Below are 26,504 nucleotides of genomic sequence, written 5' to 3'. Positions count from 1 at the left end.
TGTAAATTAAGAAAAAAGAATTTGACAGGGTGGGGTAATAAAGATTTGATTAGCAATCTTGTTTTTACATAAAATTTTAATTAGCAATAGCTCATTTTCCTGTTCCTGCTGGTCATTTTCAGGACAGTGATATATTGCTTTTTTGCTGTGAGCCATGCCACCCAATAGAAGGTGTTATGTTTTCATTAGTTGCAGACACTTCAGCATTATTATCTCTCACCTAAGTCTACACACCAATACAAAACATGTCTAGATCTTGTAATTCAATCAGCCAATTGTACATGCAGTACTTTTAAAGCTATGGGATATTTGCTCAGATGTTTTGTTTCTTTTTAAATTGATGATAAAAGCACTAAATTGAAAATCAAATAATCACCGAGCCTCAGTCCTTATATTCTGTTTGCTTGAATAGCTTATTTGCCAAATACAGAATTTCATCACTTGCATAGAAGTTGTTCTTCCAAAATGACAATCTGTTTATTTTTATGGTTTAGTAATTAATCTGAGCATATGGCATAATTTTTATTTTACAGGTACATCAATCTACATTACCTTTTCAAAGACTCCTATTACTTGTTATAATGACAGGACAGAAAATTATTTTTTTGCTATTGAATAGAGGTTTTTAATGGGTTTTCAGTAGCATAGTTCTAGCCAAATAGCCCATTTCAAGTCACCTGTCATTCTTCAATTTATTCTCTAACATGTTTTTTATACCAGAGCCCTATGTAAGGATAAATGGATGTAATAAAGTAAATTTCTAATGTAACACATTCTAAGAAGCAGCAGTAAATGAGTAAGAATGTCTGAAGATGTCAGAAAACATGGAGTATGTGGAAATAATTAACATTTTAGACACTGGAAGAATTAAGATTTTTTTTTTTTTATGCATTTAACAATACTTTCTTTTGTGCAATTGTCAGGGGCTAGGAATTTTTATTCCAAAATTATTTGACGTAACTAATGAAACTTCCTTCACAGGAGAGCTAAGAAAATGCACATCACATATATGTAAAAATGGTACAGAAATATTTTGGCTATTCTTCTAGAGTCTGAGCTCCATGTCCTGATTGGTGCCAGGCCTTACCAGCACGGTAAGCCAGCAAGGCATTAGACACAGGGAGAAGCCTGGGATATTTGTAAGCTTATTAGTTTCTCCTGTGCTAAATTAGTGCTGTTGGAGGTGGTGCTGCAACCAAAAAAAATGGCAAGAAATAAGGAGAGGACACACATTCAGAAGAAGAAAGCAGTAGATGCAGTGGCATTCAGCAGTTGGGATCATGAGGAGTAGGGACTGCAGTGGGAAAACAAAGGTTCTGGTCCAGACACTGAGGTGTGTTGTTCTAAGGTATGCAAGAGGGAGAAGGATCTATATAGAAGAAGAAACAAATAAACAATATTGAGTAATGGGTGCAATGATGCAGAGCAATATGTAGAAAAAAAGGAGACTCTGAGTCTGTCATAGTTCACAATTAACATTTGGGATATAGTGACAGAAAAGGGGGATTTGAGAAATGGAAAATTTTAGGTGGCAAAGTAAACAGTAGTTAGACCCATTCAGGAGCTATTAATGCTGAATGTTCATAAAGATATTGGTTGAAACCTAAGCAAAAGTTATTCCAAGGAAAGAAAGTATGCCCAAGTCCAGAGAGCAGAAAGGCTTGAAGACAGAATCTTGAAATATATCACCCTGGCCAGTGCAAGTATTTCTCCTTTTTTTTAACTGGGATGCGGTTTATCATCCCAACATTTTTCAGCTGGGGTTACTTAGGATTCAGATCTTCTCCAAAGTCAGCCAGCCTTAATTAATATTTTTTTTCTAACTCACTAATAAAACTTATACAAAAGTTAAGATGGCTGAATTCTATCAGCCTTCTTCTGGTATTTGCAGGAAGGAATACTGATAGAAGCAGTTCTAGAATAGTTTAAATAGATAACTGATTTAAATCTGGATTTTCAAAATTAACAAGGATAGTATATCATCTTTCTCAGAAAGTCGACTTGTATCCAAAAGATGTTTTGATACAAACATGAATGGGAAAGTAAAGGCCAAGAATATTTACCTTCCTTCCCCCACCCCTACTGATTGTCCTCATGTTGGCCATTTGTTAAGACTGCTCCTGACAAGAACTGTAAGAGATCGATTCTCAGTGAGGAGATACAAAAACTTAGGGTAATTGGACTACGAATTTTATTTCAAGCATTGAAACTGATTGTTGCAGTCACAAAAATCTGTATATTTTGCAGGTGTGATTCCTTTTTTATATTAAAAATGGTCCCATCATTTCTAAATATGCATTTTTAATTTAGTATCTATATTCATAGCAAACGGAGGGGTTTGAACTGTGACTATGAAGCAGGATTATCTTTGTCTGAGTGAGTAACAGTAGTTCATTTCATTTCAGTATGTTGTTAATAGAACATGAATTACACTTAGGGCAAGGCAGGGGCCCCTGGTGTTTCCCTGCAAGCTTTTTGGTGTGTGCAAAGATACATTTTCAACCTGATAAGTGATGATAACTTGTAACTGGTGAGCGATGTGTTGGTCCTTAAGGACCTTTGGCTGGAGAGAAGTATAATTCTCTTTTAGCAGAACCAAAGGATAAAGAAAGAAGATGATGATTTTATCATTAACATGAAGTCATTTTCTGAAATTATTGCACTCTAAATAACCACACATTCAGACATATCATAGAATCTTAGAATCTTTAAGGCTGGAAAAGACCTCAAAGACCATCAGGTTCAACTTAACTGTGTCCCCAAGTGCTACATCTGCACATTTCCTGCAAACAGAGTTTAAATTCTGTTGCTGCCTCCTGTGGTAATAAGCAGGAACAATGATGTGGTCTGTCTGATCAGATAAATAAGGTAGAGGCTCTCTTCTGTAAAATATCAAGGGGGTTATACTCATGTTCCTGAACCTGTAAAAGTCATAGACCTGACTTACTGAAAGAGGTTTGCACATGACTGAATAAACATTTTGGCTGTAGAATTAATCCATTGTTAGCGGGTAACTGCTTGTCCTCCTACCATATTTGGACTAGTCAACACTTTGGCTTAGCCTGAAAGCTCCCAATTTTATTCTTAGCCAGTTGTCTGCCTAAAGCAACCTGTTAGATTTATTTTCTGTAAGACTGAAGGTGCTAATGCAATTTAAGCCACTCACCTGGAAGTAATATCTAGTTTGTATTTGAAATGAAAACACAAAAAGGAAGCCTACAGGGTGGAAAGAAAGGACAGGTAGCCTGTGAGGAACACAGAAAAATTGGGATACTGCTGGATGAGGAGCTCAGCCTGACCTGTTAATGTGCACTTTTAGCCTAGGCAGACAAGTGAATCCTGGGGTGCATCAAAAGCAGGGTGGGCAGCAGGTCGAGATCCTGCCCCCCTGCTGTTCTGGTAAGACCCCACCTGGAGTGCTGTGCCCAGCCCTGGGAGCCCCAACAGGAGAAGGACGTGGACTTGCTGGAGTGAGCAAGTCCAAAGGACGGCCATGAAAGTGATCAGAGGGCTGGAGCACCTCTCCTATGAGGACAGGCTGGGACAGTTGGGACTGTTCAGTCTGGAAGAGAGAAGGTTCTGGAAGGACCTTACTGCAGTCTTTCAGTGCTTAAAGGGGGCCTACAAGAGAGCTGGAAAGGGATTATTACAAAGGGCATGTAGTAACAGGACTAGGAAGGATGGTTTTAAATGGAGACAACTTAAGTTTCGATCAGATATTAGAAAGAAATGCTTTACTTGTGAGGGTGATGAGGCACTTGAACAGAGAAGTTGTAGATGGCCCATCCATGGAAGTGTTCAAGGCCAGCTGGATGTGATTTTGCATAATCTGGTGTAATAGAAGCTGTCCCTAGCTATGTCAGGGCTGATGGAAATAGAAAATCTTTCAGACCCCTTACGACCCAAGCCACTTCAATTCTTTGATGTGGCTAGCTTAGTAGGTGGCACACAGAGACACATCATCCAGAGCTGGGAGTGGAGGAGTCACAAAGCTCTGAGGAGACTGACATGCACAGGCACAGGGATGACATGGTTCCAGCCATTTACTCTGAAAGCCAGGAGGATGCCCTGGGAATGTTGACTTGTCTCAGGCCAGTTAATTTGCCTCAGGCAGATAACTTGCTGGCAATATTTGTCATAATTTGCTAGATCGCAGGAACCTACAAGTTCTTTCTTTTACAGTCACAACATCTGCTGTCAGCTATTAACCTTCCAAATTCATGGTCTGAACTCACACCCTTAAGGTCTTTTCAAGGTAGGGTCCTTGTTTTCTTGGTCTATCTAAGGTTAATTCGTGTCAAAATAAGTAATTCTTGAAATAATTATTCTATAAAGCACAGTCTTAAGGAGATAAATTGAGTTATTCTATTTATTTTTATTACATTTTGTTTGTATTTTTTTTTATGAGATAGACTCAGATGTAATCTAGCTCTAGGATCAAAAGTAAGAAATTATCTAAACTGGAAAAATAATCTCATAAGTTCAGCTGAGACTGAGAGTTCTAATGATTATCTGCCTTCTTGTGATGTTATACTCCCTAGATATCATTATGTGATGTTTCTGATATGCACTGTGTCTTTATATCTGTCCATAAAGTGCTGCAAAAATTATTTGCCACCCACTAGAAAAGGGACAATGGATTATGTCTCTCTGACAAAACTGTGAATCTTTTATAGCTGGATGTTTGCTGGGGATATATTTCTCTATCTATCTATCCATCTATCTATCTATCTATCTATCTATCTATCTATCTATCTATCTATCTATCTAATATTAGATGAAAAGCTTTCCATCTAGTGTTATATTTCTGGTGAGATGGCAGCTTTCCCATGCTCTGTGTGTAACTGTATAAATACTTACATATATGTATATATATGTATATGTATATATATATATATACACACAATTACCTTTCTCAAACAGGTTTGCTAGAATAAAAAAGAAATTGGAAAATTTTCCCATGGTTGTCTCCAGCAGTATCAAGTAAAACCCAGTAAAAAAAGAGCAGAAAATCAAGTCATTTCCATTTGAGATAATTTATTTTGTTCTAGTTGTCTTAGTTTTTATTTTTCACTATTTTGTAGCATATACTTATGCACAAAATACCAGTAGCACCTGAACACTAGTATAAAGTGCCAACCAAGATGATGAAGTTAAACAAATGCTATAGTGAGGCTAAGCATTTAGCATATTCCAAGTTGATTATGACACATTTTTGTGGTGAAAGCAAAATTTTTTTTCTCAGCTGATATGTTTCTGTGATGTACATTTGGTTTTGTTGGCTTAGTCAAAGGCTGTCCGTCCATCTTTAAATTCTTCACTGTTTCCAGATGGAGTATTTCACTTGCTTTCAGTTGCCAGTCCAGGGTGCAATAAATGTCAACAGTTCTGTTGACTTAGGTGGTGCCAGGATTTCACCCACACAATCTAAACTCAACATGTTTGCTTTCTGTTTTGGTTTTATTTTTCTCTCTTTCATTGCAAGGAGGTCCTTGCCATTTCCAAAGGGCAAGGAAAATATCATGGTTTGTTGTTTCTAGAATTTGGTGTGTAATGATTTCATAAGCATGAATGTTGAAACAGTTGTAAAACTCGTGCCCAAATATTGTTTTGTTACTGGAAAAGTAATGAAGAATATTGGCTCTGGTCAAAAATAACTTTTGGATCAATATGATGGATAACATGTTTGTTAGGAAGGTAAAAGAACACAGCTGGGATTTGAATAAATTAACTAAAGCCTTTACAGGGCTTCTACAGTAATTTTCTAACTTCCTATCATGGGTGATTTCAACATAGATTTCAAAGGAGGGTTGGAATGTTGAAGCAAATAGCTCATTCTTGAAGATCTTTTGTTGTTTTTAACACATTGAATTAGCTCATTACAGCTGAATATGTAGTGGAAAATAGCATCTGTTTACACTGCAGAATTATAAAAATTACTTACCAGTAACAGAATAAGGACCAATTTGCAAACGCTAATCGTATTTGTGCACTTATTTGCACAAACTAAGTCGTTAATACATACCCAAGGGAAAAAAGAACTTCCTGGTTTATGCAGTTTTATAGTAGTGTTAAGCATAACATATTAAAGAATTTTTCAGGGATCAGTTTTAAAAGTTTCAAAGCTATGCACATAAGAACATGGCTGCCCCATATTGCTGCTTCACCTGTACTCAATGGTGGTTGAACTCCAGAAATCATCCTGAAGCTCACTGAGCCCGAATCAGTTCAAGCTGTCCATGCACTCCCAAGTGTACACCATCAGCTTGGAAACCCATGAGGAGATTTTCTTGTTGAGAGTTCTTGGGTTTTTTTAGATAGAAGTTTTCAGTACAATGTGCTCCATCGTATAACTTTCGGGTGCTGCAAAGCACACTGAGGTATACTAATTATCCCAGGAGTGAGATGTCATGGATGTAAACTGAGAGCTATTCATAGTTTCAGTTCATCATTGGAGTGAAGTTAAAGATTCCTATTTCCATTTTATTCAAAGAAGATTCAGAAATCTTTACAGCTTTTTACTAAAGAAATCAGTTTTCTGAAAGTAATTTTTTATGGACTGGGGAAGATACGCTGTCTTTTCCTTAGCCCTGCCATAATGAAAACAAGAACAATATAAAAACAAGAAAGAACAAATATATAAATAAGTATAAATTTGTTAATTAATTTTGTGAATAGATATGAAGAGATTTGCCTGCTCCAAAAACTTTGGCGTCTCAGCATTAAATTTCTGCACCATTTGGAAATTTCACTCTATAAGTGATCTCTGCCCAAACAAAAGTCTTAGTTTTTAAAATCAGAAAATGCTTTTATACCTGTCTAGTTTAACCTTTTTTTGCATTATACACTTTATGATTTCATATAGCTGTTCCAGTTTTGAACCTGATAACCTGTGTTTGGCTAGAGGAGATGAGAAACATTAAAGCCAATGTAGAAATATAGAGCACTTCTAAGACACTTGTCCTATCAAAATGTCTCTCAGCATCTACAATGTCCGGTTGATTTCAGAGGCACTGTTCTTATCCAGTAAAGTTTGTAGGATTGCAGCCAGTTTCTTTTATCTTCAGCTTGGCTTTGTTCAATGGAAAAAAAAAACCAAAAAACCAACCCAACAGATTTTCAGATTTCAGTGTAACATCAGATAAGTAGAAAGTTTTGTAGGAAGGAGACAAAATGTAACTGCAATGTAAACAGTAAGTGATGTCAGAATATCTCTTTAAGTTTTGTATAATTTGATATTCCTAACTGTGACTTCCTACATGGAACCTAAGAGCTTAAAGGAGTAAACAATTCTGACCTGTCAGCTTTGCGCTGGACAGTATCATTGCTGTTTCTGTATTGATGGTAGTACAACAACCTACATGTCTCATTAAATAAACCCCAGTTTTCAGCCTTCACTACTTTTGGAACAACTTAATCTATCCACATACATGTATTACTTTAAGAACCAATCATATTAATTGATTTAATGACTTGCTCACAAGCAGGTCTTTGTGCTCTGGGTATGTATTAAGGTAATGATTCAAAGTACTAAGGCTCTGAACCTATGACATTTGGTAGAAGAGCAGTAGCAAATCTTGTTGGTACAAACAGTATCTTGTGGACTTCACTGAGGCCCTGAATATGTTCACAGAATCACCCAAGGATACCTGAAAGCAAGGCAAAACAAATAAAATTATGTACAGGAATAAATATAACTGTATTGTAGACTGACTGATCTTTAAGTTCCTATGCTTTATAAACCTTTGTTCCCTCTGGATATTTGGATTATTTTTTCAAAATATTTTCTCCCCGGCTAATTGTTAAGATAAAACTAGATTTTAAGGCAAATTTACTTCCATGGTATGGCACTAGTTTTTTACCAGCACTAAGCTATTTATATTCTATTTGTACTGATTCATTACATAAAACAATTCACTTTTATTTCTAGTAGGTAGCATTTAATCATTTTATGTATTTTCCTCTTTTTTTTGTTTTGGTGTAATGTGTATTTCTGTCTAGAGAGAGAAGTCCTATGGATACACCTATAGTGGGACTTTTAAAGTAAATTACTGGCATAAGACCCTTTTAGAAATACAAAATGTGTCTAAATAAGCAAACAACTAGTGGGCTGAGATTTCTTTTCTTCCAAGGAAACACACTGCCTCTCTATGGATATTTTTGCACATGGAAGGCTTGGGTGCCTTTTGAGATATGAAGAGAATGAAAGAATCTATAAACTCTTCCATCCTTAAATTATCAGTCTTTGTTCATCTGTGCAAACTTTTCACAGTGGAAAAGTTCACATGATATTCTATGTCTATTTATAGCCTTTTACAAGAAGGCTGGAGATTCAACCTGGGAACCTACAGTCAAGCTCACATAAAATAGAGTTGTAATCAGGAAATTTGGACATTTAAGTTTCTTATTGTGGGTTTTGAATTTCTGTTTATGGGTAGGAGTTGACTTAAAGGACATCAGAAATATTTACATTAAAATAATTATGGAAATATTAATTGAGTATCCAAAATGAAAAATCTGTGTAACTGTATATTTTAATGAAAGAATCAAAAAGTTGAATCAACGTTTTTCTGAACACAAAACTGAAACTTGAAAAGCTTCTAGTAATTATAGTATTAAAAAGAGTGATTACAATAAAAGTATTAAGACTGTGTTTAGGAGCAGTTGCAATAACTCTGTGGACTCCATTTTATGGTTTTGTATATAGAAGTCATATTAACTTGTTTTTAATTTCAAATATTAGGTTGAAATCATAATGAATTAATAATTAAATATGCACTTTCTGAGCTTTTCCTCTTTTCCATGAAATTTCTTGTGATATCTTGTGTCTCACCACCACTTTCCCATGATTCTTTGTTTCAGTCAAAAAATATCAGGAAGTCAGAATTCAGTGAGATTTTTATTATGAATGGAAACAGACAGAAATAGTTTCCTTGGCAACAGAAAGCAGGTGAAAACACTCAGACAAGGTACTCTAAACCCACCTACTCAACTTTCTTTAGTTATAAGTTCACAAGATGCATGCTGAAGGAATCAAGTAGGTTTTGTTCAAACAGTGAAAAGTTTCTATATTAAACAAGTTTCTAGGCAGGTAAGTGTATGTGTAGGCCCTTGACTCCAATTAGGTGTTAGGAACAAACTCTTATACAAACAGATGCTGACTCCATATCCAACACTGTCATTCTTTTGATGAGACCAAAAAAAAAAAAATATGAACTTTTCAGTGCAATTCAGAAAATTGATGTTAAGTTCAACAGGATCCATTGCTTTGAAGTAAACCTTATTTGTGTATAACCTGAATATTGAACTACATTTACATCATTAATACAATGTATAAAATATGTGGTGGTGTGCACTGCTAGTGCAAGGAATCTGGGGTACATTTCTACAAAATAACAGTAGCATATATCATTTGTTCAAATCCTCCATTTGGAATATATCAGTTCACAATTCAAACCGAAGCATATATATTATATAATATATATATATATTTACTAAGCTGAATTAATACATGCGTTATTTTATTATATGCATAGCTCATAGCAGTGTGTATAGATTAACTTTTTTTGTATATCATTCTAATATTAATGTGAAATTAACTATTTGGTTAATCTAAATTAAAAATATACCAATGGAGTTTAATATTCTCGTGAAACTCTAACTACAGTAAGATTTGCTCTGGGGAAAATAAATGATGCTGCCAATTAATACAGTAAAGATTAGATTAAATGCTAAAGTTAATTTTATTGATGACAGCAGTTTTCAAAAGACTGTGTTTCATCTCCCCATCAAAAGAACATCCCCGAAAACAAACCGTATTGCTTTGGAAGACAGAATATATAAAATTCTAGATTTTAGAACTGTATAACCTTGTCAAAATCATGTTCAAACTGTTTTTTCTTGACAATAAAAAGGATAAAATAGATGGCAAAATGAATGGCCTGTTTATTGTGTTTGAACATGTAACAAAATTTTGTTGTGCTGCATGAAGTATTGGTGTCCTTAAAAGAACAATGCCAGGTATGAGAACTGATTGATTACTTGAGTTATATTCCCTTTAGTATATATATTTTGGCACAGTGTATGTTGCCTCAGAATGCAGTGTGTTATATTCAGGCAGATTTTTGTATCTTGCCTAAATTATTTCAGGTAATGTCATACTCGATGGCAGTTAATAGTAAAAGCAGATGCATGGTCATAAAAATACTGTCTTATGGAACAAGTGAAGTTAGGTAGGAAGTTTTTACCTTCTTCATCTGACCAAGATAAAACAAGTTTTGCTTTCCATAATGAAAATAATATATTCCTTTTTGTAATGAAAATGAAATTGATTTTACTAAACTATGGATGGTTTTTACCATAACAATGGTGTCAATGCCAATCTCTCACAATGGGATGCAGGCTCTTGCCAGGTGCAATCTCTCACCATTATAGAAATTATTCTGGAAGAAGCCCAACAACAGGGAGTGGGGTAGAGCAGATTAACTATGCAAGGGTGCTAGTAAGCTCAGGAAGCACTCATTCACTCTGATCAGTGAGTCTCAGGGTATATTCATGAGTGTACTGAATAAATACTTTAGAAAGGAGAAGAGGGAGTAGAAAGTAGGGAGTTTTCTTTCCATAGAAAGATGAATACCTGGGGAATAACATACTGGGACATTTTATTCTGCCATAATGATGGAGAATTATTTTGGGTTGTTTTTGACAGAAACTGCCTTTGTGGTTCTTGACCTATTATTGTATATTTGGTTCTAGAGAAAGGGTGAATTGATTGATCATAATTTAGGGGGCAAAATCCTTCTCTCAGAACATGTCCCAAAGAAGTCATGTTACATGTATCCTTGGTATTTAGTATCACGATTATGTCTGAGTGAATAAGGTAATTAGATTACAGAGTAGTGTTGTGATAGACTGCACAAAAAATTTAAGTGGCACGACTCAGAAGCTAAAGGTAAGCTTAGCAGAAGGTAGAAATAATGACAGGCAGCGTTTATCTCCACCATAATTGACTGCAGATTGAATTTGTATGTATCAGGCAGAAATTTGGATACTTGTTCGATATGAGCCATGTCATCATGTTGACATGATCTTTAAAAATTATATGTTTTCACTGAACCTCCTATTCTGCAGCTTGCACAGATAATTAGCTGTTTCATGTACAGTGTCTGTGAAACTGCTAAAGTCTGTGGAGGTTTTCTGTTTTCTAGTGGGTAAGCACAGGATTGTGTGTAATCCTGAATTTCCCATGTGCACTCAATCTGCAAACAAATAGAGGGCCTTGTAAGAAAGTATTTTTTAAAATTTAATATAGCCTCAAATAAAAGCTGACCAACTAAATAGAGTAACTCCATCTCTATGAAAAAGACTGCACAATCCTCTCCAATATTTTTTATCTGTGTCTCACTGTTAGAGCCCTGCTTTGGCCTGAACCAAGTGCTGGGCATCTCAGGGCTGTTTGACTTTCTCCCTGTAAACTTCTCCAGTTTCCTTACTGGAGAAGTTACATAGAGATCAGCTCGGGTTATGTAAATGGCACGTAACTGGTAGGATACAGATGTTTCAGCTGCATTCTGCAACCTTCGCTGGGCAATGCTGTCATCACTGGTTGTCCAGGCTTTGGAGTCACTAGAAAAAATGACATGCTTGTTCCAAAAATAAAAAAAGATATTTTAATTTTATCACTTTCTTGTGTGCTTAGGACATCAACAAAATTATTTTCCAAATACTTATTGACAGCCCATCTATAGGAAAATATTTGTAGTCAGAGATTATGGTAATGTGTGATAGACCTCTCATAAGCAATTTCCCTGACTCCATCAAGAACAGAAGCCTTCTTGGCTTATGCAGTTATGTATTATTGCTTTCCATGTGTGCCTAGCTCACTGACAGTATTAGTTTGAACTGGGAACCTAATTGTTTTTTTTGTTTTAGAACTTTTTGTTTTGGAGAATCCGGACATCAGTTGCAGACATATTAGTCAAAATTGCTACTATTGTTTTGTGACTACTAACAGAGGTGAGGATAGCATCCAGTAGCTGGTAATGAGGTCATGAACTTCTGAAGTCCCAGGCAGACAGAATAGACTTTCCAGCACTCTCAGCCCTCTTAGTTTTGTGCTTTCTTAGGGTGCATACAGACTGCAGCCTTGCTATTAGTTAGCCAGATAAAAGCACAGAGCCTTCTCCACAACAGACATCTTTTAAAATGCATTGTGAAATGCGAAAGACATAACACAAAATAGTTGGATTTAATTTTGTGAGGTGGAATCAATGGAACATATTCACTACACCTTTTGCAAAAGGTTTCTTTTATTTGAACTGCTTTCATTATGAAGGTGTTGCCTAGAGGGAGTGATTAAGTCAGGAAGGCAATCTGTAAGAAGAATGGTAACATGAGGTGAATCAGGAGGGATATGAAAAAGAAGATCCAGTGCTGCAAAGTTAAAAACTCTCTGAGAATAGAACAAGACCTGTTTTTTTTTTCTCAATGCAAAAAACTAAGCACAATGTTTTTGTTGGACCACTGCCTAAAGAACATGAGTGAGAAGGTATATAATCCAGTGAAGTACATTAGTCATGTAGGCAAACTTATTTTGAAAACTGCTGTGTAGATATGTTGACTGTAATAGTAAGAGAATACTGTCTGGATTGTTTAAAACATTTCATCTTTCTCAGACATTGCAATTTGCTTGGTAATATGATGTACTGATGGTGATTTTGGTAACAATACTGCACTTAAGCGGGTAAAATACAGCTGTTTTTACATGGATCTGTTTTCTAACTGTTCACATCTGCATACAGTACTTCTATTTTTTGTAGTATGTTTATCTGTGTAGTTATGACATAAAGACAGATTTTATAGACAAATCCTATTTTATATTTGAGCAATTTGTCAAGGTTATAAAATGTATGACTCAGAAAGGTCCCTAATTATTTAACACTGGTATATGGAACCAGAGGAAAAAAAAAAGGAGATGCTTAAATTGACTTGTACTGCTCAAATAGTCAAGAAGTCATTAGAAATAACATTGAAAAGTGATTTACTAGCAGACATTTTGCCCCTTCATTTAAGAAGTTCCCACAGACCAAAGTTTGTCTACATGTAATTTTCAAGATCAGAATCCTCAAAATTTATTTAAGGATTCTTGAGTTTTCAACTTAGATACAAAGTATTAATAAAATTATTAAAATTATATATTTATATTAGTTGCAGGATATTATTAGGATATTTATTATTCTTTGTATATTACATGATTATATATTATTATAAAAATAATAATAAAATAACTTTTACTTTCATGTGGGACATCTTTCTCAAGAATGGATATATTTTCCTAAAGTTCTCTATGACCTTACACCAGCAATATTCCACATATTTCTCATGCTTCATCACTGATATTAGCTGAGTAACTTGTCTTCACAGTGCTAGGATTAATTCTGTGCATCAAACATGGAAGAAAGTAAACCCTTTCCTAAAGTATTCTTCTAATGTATTCTTTTGTAAAAGGGTTCCAGAAGGAAACCCTTCTCACCTTTCTGAATGGGTACAGTCTCTTTATTTAGTTAAGCATCATGGTTAGCAGCAAAAAATAGTACTTAACTTGTTTTTCATTCTTCTGCTGTCTCCTATTATTGCTTAATTAGGCATGAAAGTTGGGAATAGTTATATTTTATGATCTGTCTTGTTTTTGTATTCATCTTACAAGTAAATAGTCTTTCAGCATTGAATTTTATATGCTACAAGTAAAAGCCATTTAAGCATCAAGGATGATTTTGGTCCTCTTACAGCTGCAAAAAATTATTCAGTGAGGTACTATAATGTTGCTTTGCTGAAAAATATATTTATGAATATTTTTGCATTTCCTACATCTTACTCCTGCAAGGAAAGATAATGAAAGAACTCTTCCTTTTTTTTTTTTTTTGTTTTGTTTTGTTTTGTTTTGTTTTGTCTTTTTAATTAGGGTTCCAGTTCAATTGTAAAAGTTCAGCATAATCTAATTTGGAGCTGGTTAAATGCTTAGAAGCAATCTGTTTGCTCTCACACAGAACTCCCATTTACATGCCAGCTACAGTTATATTGAAACAAGCTTAGATGGCTTCATGTCCCTGCAGAGGAAGGAGATTTAAACTTTAAAATAAAAAGACTTGAAGACCTTATTTAAGTAGAGGATGGGTAAGCTAGCCACACTCTGTGGGAAGTGAGTTATGGACAACTCTGCATAGCAGCTATCATACCTGAAAATTCAAGCAATGTGTTTCCACTTTAGAACAATTTCATTCATATATTTCAGAGCAATGAAAAGGTCACGAATTTCTGTATAGGACCTCATTATATATTCCTTCAGCATCCAACATAAAACTTAAGATGAGGTTTGTGGAACTATAGCTGAGAGAATTCAGAGAGAGCTGTGGATTCAGAATAATTAAACTTGGGGTTCTCTGCCAACAATTCTGTGCAGAAAGCTGAGATTTATATCAAAATAATATCAGCATTCATAGTTCTGTATTAAGGACCACATTGTGAACAACATGTTTGACTAGTGACACAGTTAGGGGAAAAAAGTGCAGTCAGAATCTGAAGCTGACTGATGATTAAATTTGACTAGAAACTCTAAAAATAGTTGACATGATAGCAACACAAGGGTGTACAGTATTATGTCATTTTTAATGCATCATTGTAACTTAACACTGGTCTTTTGGTTTGATTATAATTAACATCCTCTTACTGTTTGTATTTGGCTTACAGTATGTCTCAATGTTATGTGTTGAGAATTGTAAAAGGTGCATGATTGTGCTGTTTCTGTTCAAGTTGTTTCTAATTAAAAACTTCACTGTCCAGTGTTCTTTCAATAAGGGTACCTAATACAATATTTACATTATTTTATGTATAGAGAAACTGGCTTTTCAACCAAACTGAATGATGCATCTCAATATCCAAGAGGGTGTGTTTGTGTGTGTACATCTACACTTGTATACACTTAAACATATATTGTGAATTGGTTTTAGACAAGGGCTCCTACTTCTACTACCTTACGTTTTTCAACTCTCAGGCATCTGGAAGGAATCAAAGCTGAAAGTCATACTTCCCTCTATGTATCATAAGAGTGATAGTTAGTCACTAGAACTCCTCTCCCCAAAATTCAGGACAACAAATAGCATTAAATAAACAAATAGCATTAATAAATGCCAGATAATACAGGATTCTTCTACCTGCATGAGCAGCTTAGTGATTGGAATTACTGTGTCTTTTTATCCCATTTGACCCTTTAGGTTTGTAGCCACTAAATTCCATATATATGTTTTTATTTTTTTGATTCCACAATAGAAAGCATTTACCTTTCTTTTATATTCTAAATCTCTTCTATTGTTTCATGTTTCCTAAAAAGAAAATACTGACTTTTGTGGGTCCTTGAGCTGACCCACAATGGTTGCTTTTAATTTTTTCAATTCTGCAATAGCTAAATTTTGACTACATTCCTGAAGCCTTAACTTCTCTTTCAAGTAATAAAGGAGTTACTTTCCATAAATTTTGAATTTCAAAAGGGAAGATACAAGCAAGTTTTCATATTATCAACTTATCAACTGAATGATTGTCTTTCTTATAATACTTTAAATAATTAATGAAGAAAAAAACTCTGAATATTCATCCAAATTTTAGTGATTTTTGTATAAGGTTTAATCTAATAGTTCAAATACTAATCTTAAAATATACTTGCACATACATTAAATTAATAAATTTGGTAATTAATTTTGAAATAATAAAGTTATTTGTAGTGTAATGCATTAATTTTAATAGCAGTACATATACAAATCTATTTTAGCTTAGCAATGTGAAGTAGCCAAAATATATTTGGGATTGTGTCAGGATTTGTGGGAGCTTTCTCCTTTGAAAGGATGCTCCTGGCTTTGAATTTCAAACACTAGTTTTTGTAGCAGGTGAACAAAAGTAATCCTCTCTTTTTAAATTTTTTTAAATTTATTTTTAAAAAAACAGATAATTACATGTCTTCCTCACATTCAGTTAGTTTTTGCTGATGGTCTTTTAAGGGTCTGTTTTATATTTTGCTTTCCTTTGTTTGGGCTTTAGTTTTGGGCTGGGGTATTTTTGGTTTGTTTTTTACTGTCAGTCCTTGCTGAGAAGTTGCTGATACCATTGTTAGTAATAGTGTTCTTTGAAGGAAGCTTTGATAAAAATTTTATTTGAAATAGAAACTGGAAAAGTACAAAGCTATTGGGAGGAGAATGCCATCCTCCCTGTTGCCTGAGAATTATTTTTTTTTCATGTGAAAGCAACATAAATCTTAATAGAAAAACTAATGGCAGCAAGGTGGACTAAAACAACCTAATTTTGATCTGAAATTAATCTACTGTTATACAGTAATATACTGTATGAATTGAATTTGCGTGGCTCTAGTATTTTTTCCATTGTTTTCCAAGCATCATTCTAATTATAATTTTCTGTTTGGTCACTACTTGGATAATGTAAGTGGTACCCATTATTGAAAGGTAGTCTGTATTTGTACTAATACAGAGAATGCCAGTTTAGAAATGAGCCTGATTGCATGGTTCATTTTGTTCTCCTTTGTAGAGCCAGGCTGCGGCCCACTACAAAGGCACTAAACATGCCAAGAAGCTCAAAGCACTGGAAGCCATGAAAAATAAGCAGAAATCTGTTACTACCAAGGACAGCGCAAAGACTACCTTCACTTCCATCACTACCAATACCATCAATACCAGCTCTGACAAAACAGGTTAAGCGACAATCTTTGTTGGTTTCGTTTGTTTTAGTTTTCATTCGGCCTGTATTTTTTTTTTTTCTTCTTGTTTAATTCCATGTCTGTTTGGTTATGTGCTTGCCACATTGATTCATGCTCGATCCATCTTTCTGTGTGATGTTCATTTCTTTAAGTCTTTTCAGTAGGCTGGTGATAGTCCGATAGTCATGGAGCTGATTTCTCTTAGTGAAAAGAGGCTTGACATTCTTTTTATGATAGAATGCAATACTCATTACTTGATTAACATATCAACTGATCTAAACCTCCTGGTCGGTATGCACTATCTCTTTATTAATAATTATATATGGCACATTTCTTTTAACCACAATGTAACAAATTGAATTATTTGTGTCTAGAAGCCTCTTAAAAAGCATTTGCAGTAAAAAAACTAATTTTCATAAATTTCAAACATTGCATTATTTTTTTTAAATGGCTATTGCATGGTTTTGAAATGGAAAATAGCTGTATAACCTCTATTCCACACAATCAGGTAAGTGCTATTGATACCAGTTATTCTGCTTAAAAGAGTCTTCATACTGAAATAATAATGTTTAAATTATTGCATGGGTAAAAGTTACTCTTTTGCAAATAAAATCTACATATTTGTAAAATCAGCAGGATCTGGTTGACATCGCATTTTAAATATGCAGTTATTGTTGGAAATTTCAAAGGAAGATTGTAAGATCACTGAGAGATATTCTAGTGTATCACAAGGTTAAGACTACTCTTGTGTACAAAGGGAGTCAGTTTGTGTATTTAGACATAACCAGTCCTCCTCCCCAAGCAAGACAAAAATAACCATGGGAGGAAAAAAAACAAAGCTGTGAAACATCAGAGATCTACTTACTGATGCTGAAAACAGCTTGTTTAGAACCTCTTCTGATCCAGTAAGTTCAGCATTGTAAATGGATATGCAGTAACCAACTATACTGCAACTGGAAATTACCTTGCAGACACATGCAGTACTTTTTTGAAGATACATCTTCACTGTATTTTTTATAGACAGATAGCTCTATGTCTATCTCTCTCTATAAATATATCCTAGTTATAACTTACTATTATAGATAGCATTTTCTTTTTCCTATGCAGATTTATAACTTAATTATGATGGCTTTTAAGAAATATTTGCTACATTGTTTTTGTCTTTGTTACTACAATAAAAGACAAGAAAATATTCTGAGGGGTTTTGTGTGATGAAACAAATGAAGTGTTGGAGAATAGGAAAAATGCCAAAAGTTATTTGGTGAAGTATGTGTTTCTAAATATACAAATACCTTTAAAAGTTTCTTGTGATGTTACTTGTTGAGATATTCAGAACAGGAAGGAGGATGTTGTGTGAAAGAGTGATATATTGTTTGCTAAATATACTCTAGTGGTTGAAGAAAATAACTGAAGAAAAGAAAAATCTTTTAAAGCATTAAACTGTGTTAGTCAAAAGCTTTTATCTTATGCTGTGTAAGTTTGAAGGATTTTCCAATGTGCCTTAAAACCAATCTGAATTTTTCTATCAACCTCTGAATTAGATCCCTGACAAGATATATGAACTGTCCTGTATCCAAGGTCAGTAGTCCAAATCAGTTCTTATATCAGCCTAAGTAAGAAAATATCAGAAATCCAGCTGCACACAGAAGCAGTGGCCTATGCTGGAGTTTCTTCAGCTTCACACAGTGGTTGCAAATTCCTGGGTTCATTTCGTAGAATGTGTGTAGACATACATGTATGTATACGAATACATATACTCATTCTGTGTTAGAAACACTGACCCTAATGGGGTTCTAAAAGTTACATATTGATGTTAATTTACAAAAAACAAAAAATCTTACAATTTCTTAAATTATTGAGAGCCATATTCAACTGCTGCCAAAAGCTCTATTCAACCAGTGGCATTCAAAGTAAGGTAGGCAGTTCTATGCAGATGCAGTTTTTACAGGTCAGCATTGATGTGACTGGCGACAGAATAAAATCCTTGGTATAAATTATCCTTTGTCAAGCATGTATACAAGGTGAGAGAAAAAAAAAAATTGGATAGCCAAAAGGATGACATTTTCTGTCTACTATGAAAATTGGATTTTATTTCCTTTCTGGTTGTTCTTATGTCCTGTATTAAATTGGTGGAACTTTTAAATGCAAAGTTATTCTGAATATCAGAATATGTTGCTCTGTGTGAGTTTCTACATTTGGAAATTGTCACCTTAAAAGTCAAACATCCTGATAATAATATCAGTTCTTAGGGAATAGTTGTACTAATGAATATAACTCATAAATAAATCTTTCATAACTAGAAGACAGTTACAAAGTCCATGTACTTGCGATCATTTGGAACAAAATATTTTTCTACAGTATTTTAAATCTGTCTGCTGAAGATTAATAGTTGATCCCAAATTCACTGAGGATAGGGTTGAGTACATGTCACTGCTTATATATCATCTACAGCAGGGGTTAAATGCTGAATTGCATGTCACTCACAGCATATTGGTCAGGACTTCAGATCACTGGTTCTGTGTGCCCTGATCAGCTACAGTAAACAAAATGTCATCAGGAAATCTATGCTGCTATGCAATAAAGGACTGTGTAAAAAAAACAAAAACAAACTACATAGTATACAAATTGATTCAAGGGCTAAAGCGGTAATTTGTTATGTTGTTTATTCTGGAACTGTTTTGTTAGATGTGGTGTTTTAATGACACTGTGCAGCTCACAATATAATCTAACTCCTTAAAACCTCTCACACATGATTTCTGGTGTTTAAATTATGTGTTAAAGAAAAAGCATAAAATATGAGGGGGTTTTGCTCATTCTGTGAAAGTCACTAATCTTTTTTTCCTTTTAACTAACTTTTGGAATTACTAGAAGGCTTGAACTTGAGAAGTCTTCAGAGCAACAAAAAGTCATGAAGATACCATATAATGGCAATGCCATTCTCAAGATGTGAGAACTTTTTTATCCTATCTACTATTTAACACACTTCTTTCATCTGTAATTACCAATTTTTATGTTACATGGGTAGTCAGGACAGAAAAACAGAAAACAGAAGCATTACAAGAAGCAGCCTACTTTATGGCATTATACAAACCAGATTTCACAATTTCTTGAGTCTCCAATTCAGTTATGATAATAAAAATGCATATTTTTGCCATATATTAACACACATGCATACGTATTCTGAGAGGAAATTGTTAAACATCTTTGATAGCTTTGCAAATTGCTCCTCTGTAGTAAATGCAATGTCCAATCTGCGAGAATGATGATGCGCAGAACTCCATGATATCAGAAGGCTAATTAATTACTTTATCACAATATATTATACTAAAATTATATTACACTATATTACACTAAGAAGAACTATCACTAACTAACTAGAAAACCTGTGACTCTCTCTGCCAAGAGTCCCAACACAGCTGTGACCTAATTGGTCAATCAATCCAAGACACCTTCACCAGAATCCAATCAAGCAATTACCTTGGGTAAACAATCTCCATAACACATTCTACAAACACAGGAGCACAAACGTGCTCAAACACAGGAGCAGCAAATGAGATAAGAATTGTTTTGATCATTCTTCACTCTGCTTCTCTCACAGCTTCTCTCAGGAAAAATCCTGAGAAAGCTAAGTCTCTCTGTTCAGAGGACATGTAGATACCACACTCCTCCTTTCTGAAAAAGTATGTGTTCTTCAAAAAGTTGTTTCATATCTTCAGTTGTAAGGACTAATACTTTAGAGCACTTGTCAAAATATATTTAGATAGAGTTCATTCTATCATCCCAATTAAAATACATGTACAGTAAGGTTATTGTTGTGCACGTAGATTTCTGGAAAGTAGATTGAATTGCCAATATTATACCCATGTAAAATTATGTCCTACTTATTGCATATGTCTAAATATTAATCTTTTCCAAAGCTTGTTGGAGCTAAGCAGGACACCTCATGACCATATTATCACAAATTAAGTCTTGAAGATTTGGGCTGCTTTAATTTATTTATTTATTTATTCAGCAGAGAATTCAGTATAAGTTATATCATTTGGTATCAATGGAAAATAAGGAATAAACCTTTCAAAGGGGAAAAAATATGTCATTAGGAGCCATCAGTATGGCAAAGTCTTTAATGCTGCTTTTGAATTTTATACACTGTATCTTGACTCCTATGTACTTAAATACAATGAATAGCTCTTAAAAACAGACAAAAATGTGATAAGCAGAAAAAGCGTGCATCTGGGCCAAGGCACAGGCAAGATCATCTATCACTAGTACAGTCTTAACAGCTAAGAGACCCCTGTGCTGTCAGAGAAAAAATTACTGGTGCCTGTCCTAAAAACCTTACAGTTTCACATAGGATGAGAAACAATTTAAGGAGCAGACACCGTAAATGTAACAGGCAGGTGTTTAAATGAGTGGTAACATAAACGTGTTCAAATGATAAAGGCATCACAAGAAATGAAAACACTGAGGGATGGATTAGAAGGAAAAGGAAGAGGGTTGAGTTTTTTCCAGATACTGAACATGCGTAGGCAACAGCATTGGTGAAGGCATATGATCTCTTTATTTTTCCCTCACTCACTCATATGAAAATTCTTCTGTGTAAAAAATTTTAGTTTAGTTACCCCATTACAGTTTTTTTGGTTTGTTTTGTTTAAGATGTGGTAGCATCTTTCTGATCAGCAGATCACTCCTGAAATAGTAATTTCAGTACAGCTGCGATAATTATGAAATTGAGAGCAGTTGGAGTGGGAGAGAACACTCATTCAGGCAAGATCTTGGACATAAAAGTGAAAGAGGGGAGAAAACAATCAGAAATGATGTATTAATTCAGGGTAAACTTTGCAGGAGGAAGAAAGGTAGATGACATGAAATGGAAAGGTTTAGGAAAATATATATGAGTTTGGCAGCCTAAATACCAGAGGATGACAGATTTTTTTGAGATTCTTTGAAGGGATATCATCATGTGTGTCTGAAGATTGACAAGATCATCCCTACAGGTCAGAGCAGAGTCAGCCTAAGCAGGATACTGATTATATTTTTCAGCTGAGTTTTGAGCATCACAATCTTTTGCTGGGCAAACCATAGGGTTTGATGACTCTTAAAGAAGAGCAAAAAAGTTTTTCTTGTGTTCCACTCCAATGTCCTGTATTTCAGTTTCTGTCCATTGTGCCTTTTTCTGTCACTGGGCACCAATTAAAAGAGTCTCTGTATTTTATATTCCCTGACATGATCAGGTATATATTTATATACACTGCTGGCTTATTTTTCAAGTGGTGCCGTCCAGGGTTCCAAGTCCTTCTTCACAAAGCTGCTTTCCAGATGCTTAGCCTCCAGCCCAGAATGATGTGTAGAGTGATGGCTTCCCAGCTGTGAACCTTTTGTGCTTTCCTTCATTGAACTTCAAGGAACTTCGATTGTGCAATTTCTGCAGTCAGTCCAAGTCTCTCTGAATGGCAATCCATCCATCTGGTGTATCAGGCCCTCCTCTCAGTTTTTAATCATCAGCAAACTTGCTGAAGGTGTACTCTGTCCCATTGTCTGGGTCATAAATGAAGACTTTAAAAAATATTGGGCAATATTGATTACCTGCACAATAATAAAGTTCTTCCTCACATTCAAATGGGAATTCCTGTGCATCATGTTCTACCCATTGCTTCTTTTCCCACTGCTTGGCATCAAGAAGAGCCTGGCTCCATCCTCTTGGCAGCCTCCATTCAGATACACATGGACATTGAGGAGGTCCCCTCTCAGTCATCTCTTCTTGAGGCTGAACAGGCCCAACTCTTTCAACTGTTCCTCATAGAGGATGCTCCAGTCCCTTAAACCGTATTTGCTGTCATCCTCTGGAGCCTCTCCAGGAGCTCCATGTCTCGCTAGTACTGAGGAGCCCAGAACTGAACACATCACTTCATATGTGGCTTCACTAGGGCTGAGTAGAGGGGCAGGATCACCTCTCTTCTGCTGCTGGCAATGCTCTTCATACTGTCCCCCAGGACATAATTGGCCTCCTTGGCCCCCAGGACACACTGTTGGCTCATGGACAGCTTTTTGTACACCAGGATCCCAGGTCCATCTTTGCAGTTCTAAATTTCAGTCTGTACTGCGGAGTGAGGTTATTCTTCCCCAGATGCAGGACCTACATTTGCTTTTGTTCAGTTTCAGAATGTTCTTCTCTGTCCATCTCACCAACCCATCAAAGCCCTTCTGAAGGGCTGAACAGCCCTCTGAGGTATCAGCCACATCAACCATTTTTGTGTCATCAGTGGCCTTGCTGGGAGGCATCTGCCCCTTCTTCCATGTCATTGATGAACAAGTTAAACAATACTGGGCCCAGTATTAAACCTTGGGAACACCAGCAGTGACAGACCTCCAATCAGATCCTGTCTCACTGATTATGACCGTCTGGTTTTAGCCAGTTCTCAATATACCCCACTGTCATCTTATCCAGCGCACTCCTGAGTTTTTCTATGAGGATGTTGTAGAGACAAGAGTTGGAAGCCTTGTTAAAGTCAAGGCAGACTAACTTCTGCCTCCCCTCATTTACCCAGGTAGCTGTTTCACCATAGAAGGCAGTCAGGTTGATGAGGTATGGTTTACCTTCAGTGAATCCATGCTGACTACTCCTGATACACTTTTTGTCATCCATCTGGATAGAGATGGCCTCCAGAATGAGATGCTTCAGTGCCTTTCCAGAGATTGATGTGAGGCTAAATGGCCAGTAGTTCCCTGGGTCCCTCTTCTTGCCCCTGTAGAAGACCAGGGTGACCTTTGCTTTCTTCCAGCCTTCAGGTACCTCTCTTTTTCTCCATGACCTTTCAAAGATTGTGAGAAGCCTAGCTATGGTGTCTTCTCGCTCTCCCAGGACTCATGGATGCATCCAGCCAGGTCCTGTAGGCTTGTGGATATCAAGTTTGTTTAGATATTCTCTGACCCAAGCCTGCTTGGACCAAGGAAAAGTCCTTCTACAAATACTCCTTTGTCCTGGTCTCCTAGGTCCGAGATTCCTGATTTTGGTTTGTTTGCAACGTGAGTGAGCATGTCCATATTAGACCATTGTGTCTCTTTCAGGTCTCTCGTAAGGAGTCAAGGGGCTCTCTGTTATTAGTAGGTACTGCTCTATTTAAGATTCAAAATTTATCTCCTAAATTGTAAGGCAAAGTTTTCAAACACAATGCTCAAATGAAAACTTGCTTGTGTGAATATAGATGGACAACTTATAATTTGACTAGTACTGCTATTAATACTAATATGGTTTTGCATGTTTGATTACAAATATTTGCCCTTGTCTGACCAGTACTTATCTGTGCTTTCCTCCAGTACCATGCATTAGCACACCTTGCTTGTTTGCTTTGATCTTTTAATGTGTTACATTAGTTCTGTACACAGATGCATCTGTGCAGTTTCTGGTTCAGCTCCAGAACATGTAATAGAAAGGAAGTCCCATTTAAAAATGAAAATTATTTTCCTCATCTCTCTGCTTTCCTTTTATTTTCAATTTAATTTAATCTCCCTTACATACAGCTGTTTATAATAAACATATATTTTGGAAATGGCTAGGGTTTCATGTTTATTGTGATTTCCATATATTAAGAATTAGTGGATTATTTCTGGTATTGCTTGGTGTACCTACCCTGTTTTATTATTATATTTATTGGTTTTGCTCTTTAAGTTACTTCTTTAATCCTTTATTCTTAATGCCAAACTACCCTAATTTTTCTATCTTAATGAAAGCTTAAGAAGATATACAGCTGTATTTATAATATCAACATTGTGTATTAGAATTTTTATAAGCAGCAGATTTGCTTGTAGTCTTTCCTAACTAAATGAAATTCTATTTCTAACAATGATACTTATGTCAACTGTATTTAAAATTCAAAATAGTATTTAATACTATTCCAAATCTGCTGGTGTATGCAGAAACAATTTACTGTATGATCCGAGTGTGCAATTTGCTTTTACAGCTTAGGCTATGGGTACCCTTGTATATGTAATTATTATATTAAGGATGGTTAATCTAGGAATACAATTCAGTGCAGTCTGTTTGTTTAACTTAGCTGTTTTGTTTCCATATGCTTTATTTTATCGTAAAGCGTGCTTTTGTTTTACCAAGTGATTTCTTCAGATCATTTCAGCATTGCTTAGGGCACAGCAAAATTAACAGGCTAACTATGGGTTCAGGCTTGTGAGATACTGGATGTAAATTGCTTTTCTTTGCAAGTCGAAGTTTTATTACACATCAAAATAGAACAATGACCTTGAAGTTTGAATTTATATGGGTTTTTACTTCATTTTTACTTGTTTATGATATTTTGCATGGAACATTCAAAAGTTGCAAATGTGAAATAATAAAGGAGAAGCAATTGCTTGGGGATTAGCAGAACACAGATGAATTTCAAAGCAAGCTATAGGTCTTCATGGATCACTTCCCAATCACCCTAACCAATTCCTAAAGTTGAACAGTTTCTTTTTTAATTTATATAAATAAAAATTCTTTAAAATAAGCTTTAGTCTGAAAGTTGTAAATAAGTTCTAAATAAGATGTTCTTATTTTTTAATTCTCTTGTCATTTACTTGGGAATTAGAAACTACTATTTCACAACTATCAATTGTCTTTATCACATGCCTGGAAAATTCAACCCAAACCAGCAAAAATTAAGCATGCAATCTTTCACTTTAAATCATCTATGCTTTGACTTTTCCATACTTCAGACAATCTGTAGCTAACTGCAGCACTAAATGTTATCAGCATTCCACAGACTGTTGTACCAATTTTGTATTAGTGGTTGATGGCAATTTGGAAGACAATAGCTTCTCTTTTGATCTCTGTGTAGAACTAGAGCTTTTTCTTTCTTTCAGAGTGTAGCTAAATGACGATATAAAAATTACAGTAATTTATGTGCCTCAATAGATCATGAATGTGAAATAAAATCCTTCTTTTCTTGCATCTACGTATGCTGAGAGCTTCATCATATGAACGCCATGTGTTTTCTGTGGACCCAGCTGCTTTTGATTGTGATTGCCTTCACAGCAATTTTATGCTTGAATAATCCTGCAGTTGGAAGCTGCTGTCAGTCACAACATCTGCATCAGCCTATTGAATCCATATCAAAGTCCAGTACTGACAATGGTATTGTTCAGAGGTCTGAAAAGCCTATTCTATTGAAATTTCAAGTAGAGTCTTTTGTTCTATCTAAGGTCAGTCAGCTTGACTGCTGCATGCCCAAAGTAGTAACAATTGGAAATCTTAGGAATACACTTCTGTTTGTTAGGTGTCTGTTTATAAGTAATTCATCAGTATTGCTGCAAATCAAGCACCGTAGCACATATCTGCTGGATGACACATTCTGCCTGGTGTGTTTTGTTGTTATTCTGGGAAGGGCATTGACACTATCTAGGAGGATGGGTACAAAGACACCTCAGTTCTAGCCTTCGGGATTTCTAAAAAATCATTGCAGTCCTAGATTTCCTTTCAAGTTTTTATTACAAAGCATCGGTTTCAGAAACATGTTACTATTATTTGTTTATGGACTAGTTTGAAATGGAGTAGAAACTTATTGATCCAATGCTCTCAGACAGGTGGTGCCTTTCCAAGTATGGAATTTTTCAAATGAGAAGGGTCTGTTTTGGGGCAACAAACACTTCATTCAAGTGATCCATCTTGTTTCAAGCTGACATCAAGTCAGTTATCTGTTACTTGTTGTCAGTTGTTATCTGTAATCAGTTAGTCAGTTATCTGTTACTTGTTGTCAGT

The 26,504-nt window shown here is 35.3% G+C and overlaps 1 protein-coding gene across 6 annotated transcripts in view; it reads left to right on the top strand.

Moving 5' to 3' along the window:
* The window catches only part of ZNF385D (zinc finger protein 385D), a 422,931-nt gene that overhangs the window by 340,966 nt on the left and 55,461 nt on the right, over positions 1 to 26,504 (top strand). For all 6 annotated transcript variants that reach the window (XM_030264974.4, XM_030264971.4, XM_030264973.4 and 3 more), the window contains one exon: positions 16,588 to 16,750. In XM_030264974.4, the coding sequence (XP_030120834.1) occupies positions 16,588 to 16,750 (163 nt within the window). The remainder of the gene's footprint in view (positions 1 to 16,587; positions 16,751 to 26,504) is intronic.

This window comes from Taeniopygia guttata, chromosome 2 (assembly GCF_048771995.1).
Source record: "Taeniopygia guttata chromosome 2, bTaeGut7.mat, whole genome shotgun sequence".
In the NCBI taxonomy this organism is placed as follows: domain Eukaryota; kingdom Metazoa; phylum Chordata; class Aves; order Passeriformes; family Estrildidae; genus Taeniopygia; species Taeniopygia guttata.
The sequence above is the reverse complement of the archived record's forward strand: the minus strand, read 5'-3'. Positions and strand labels throughout refer to the sequence as shown.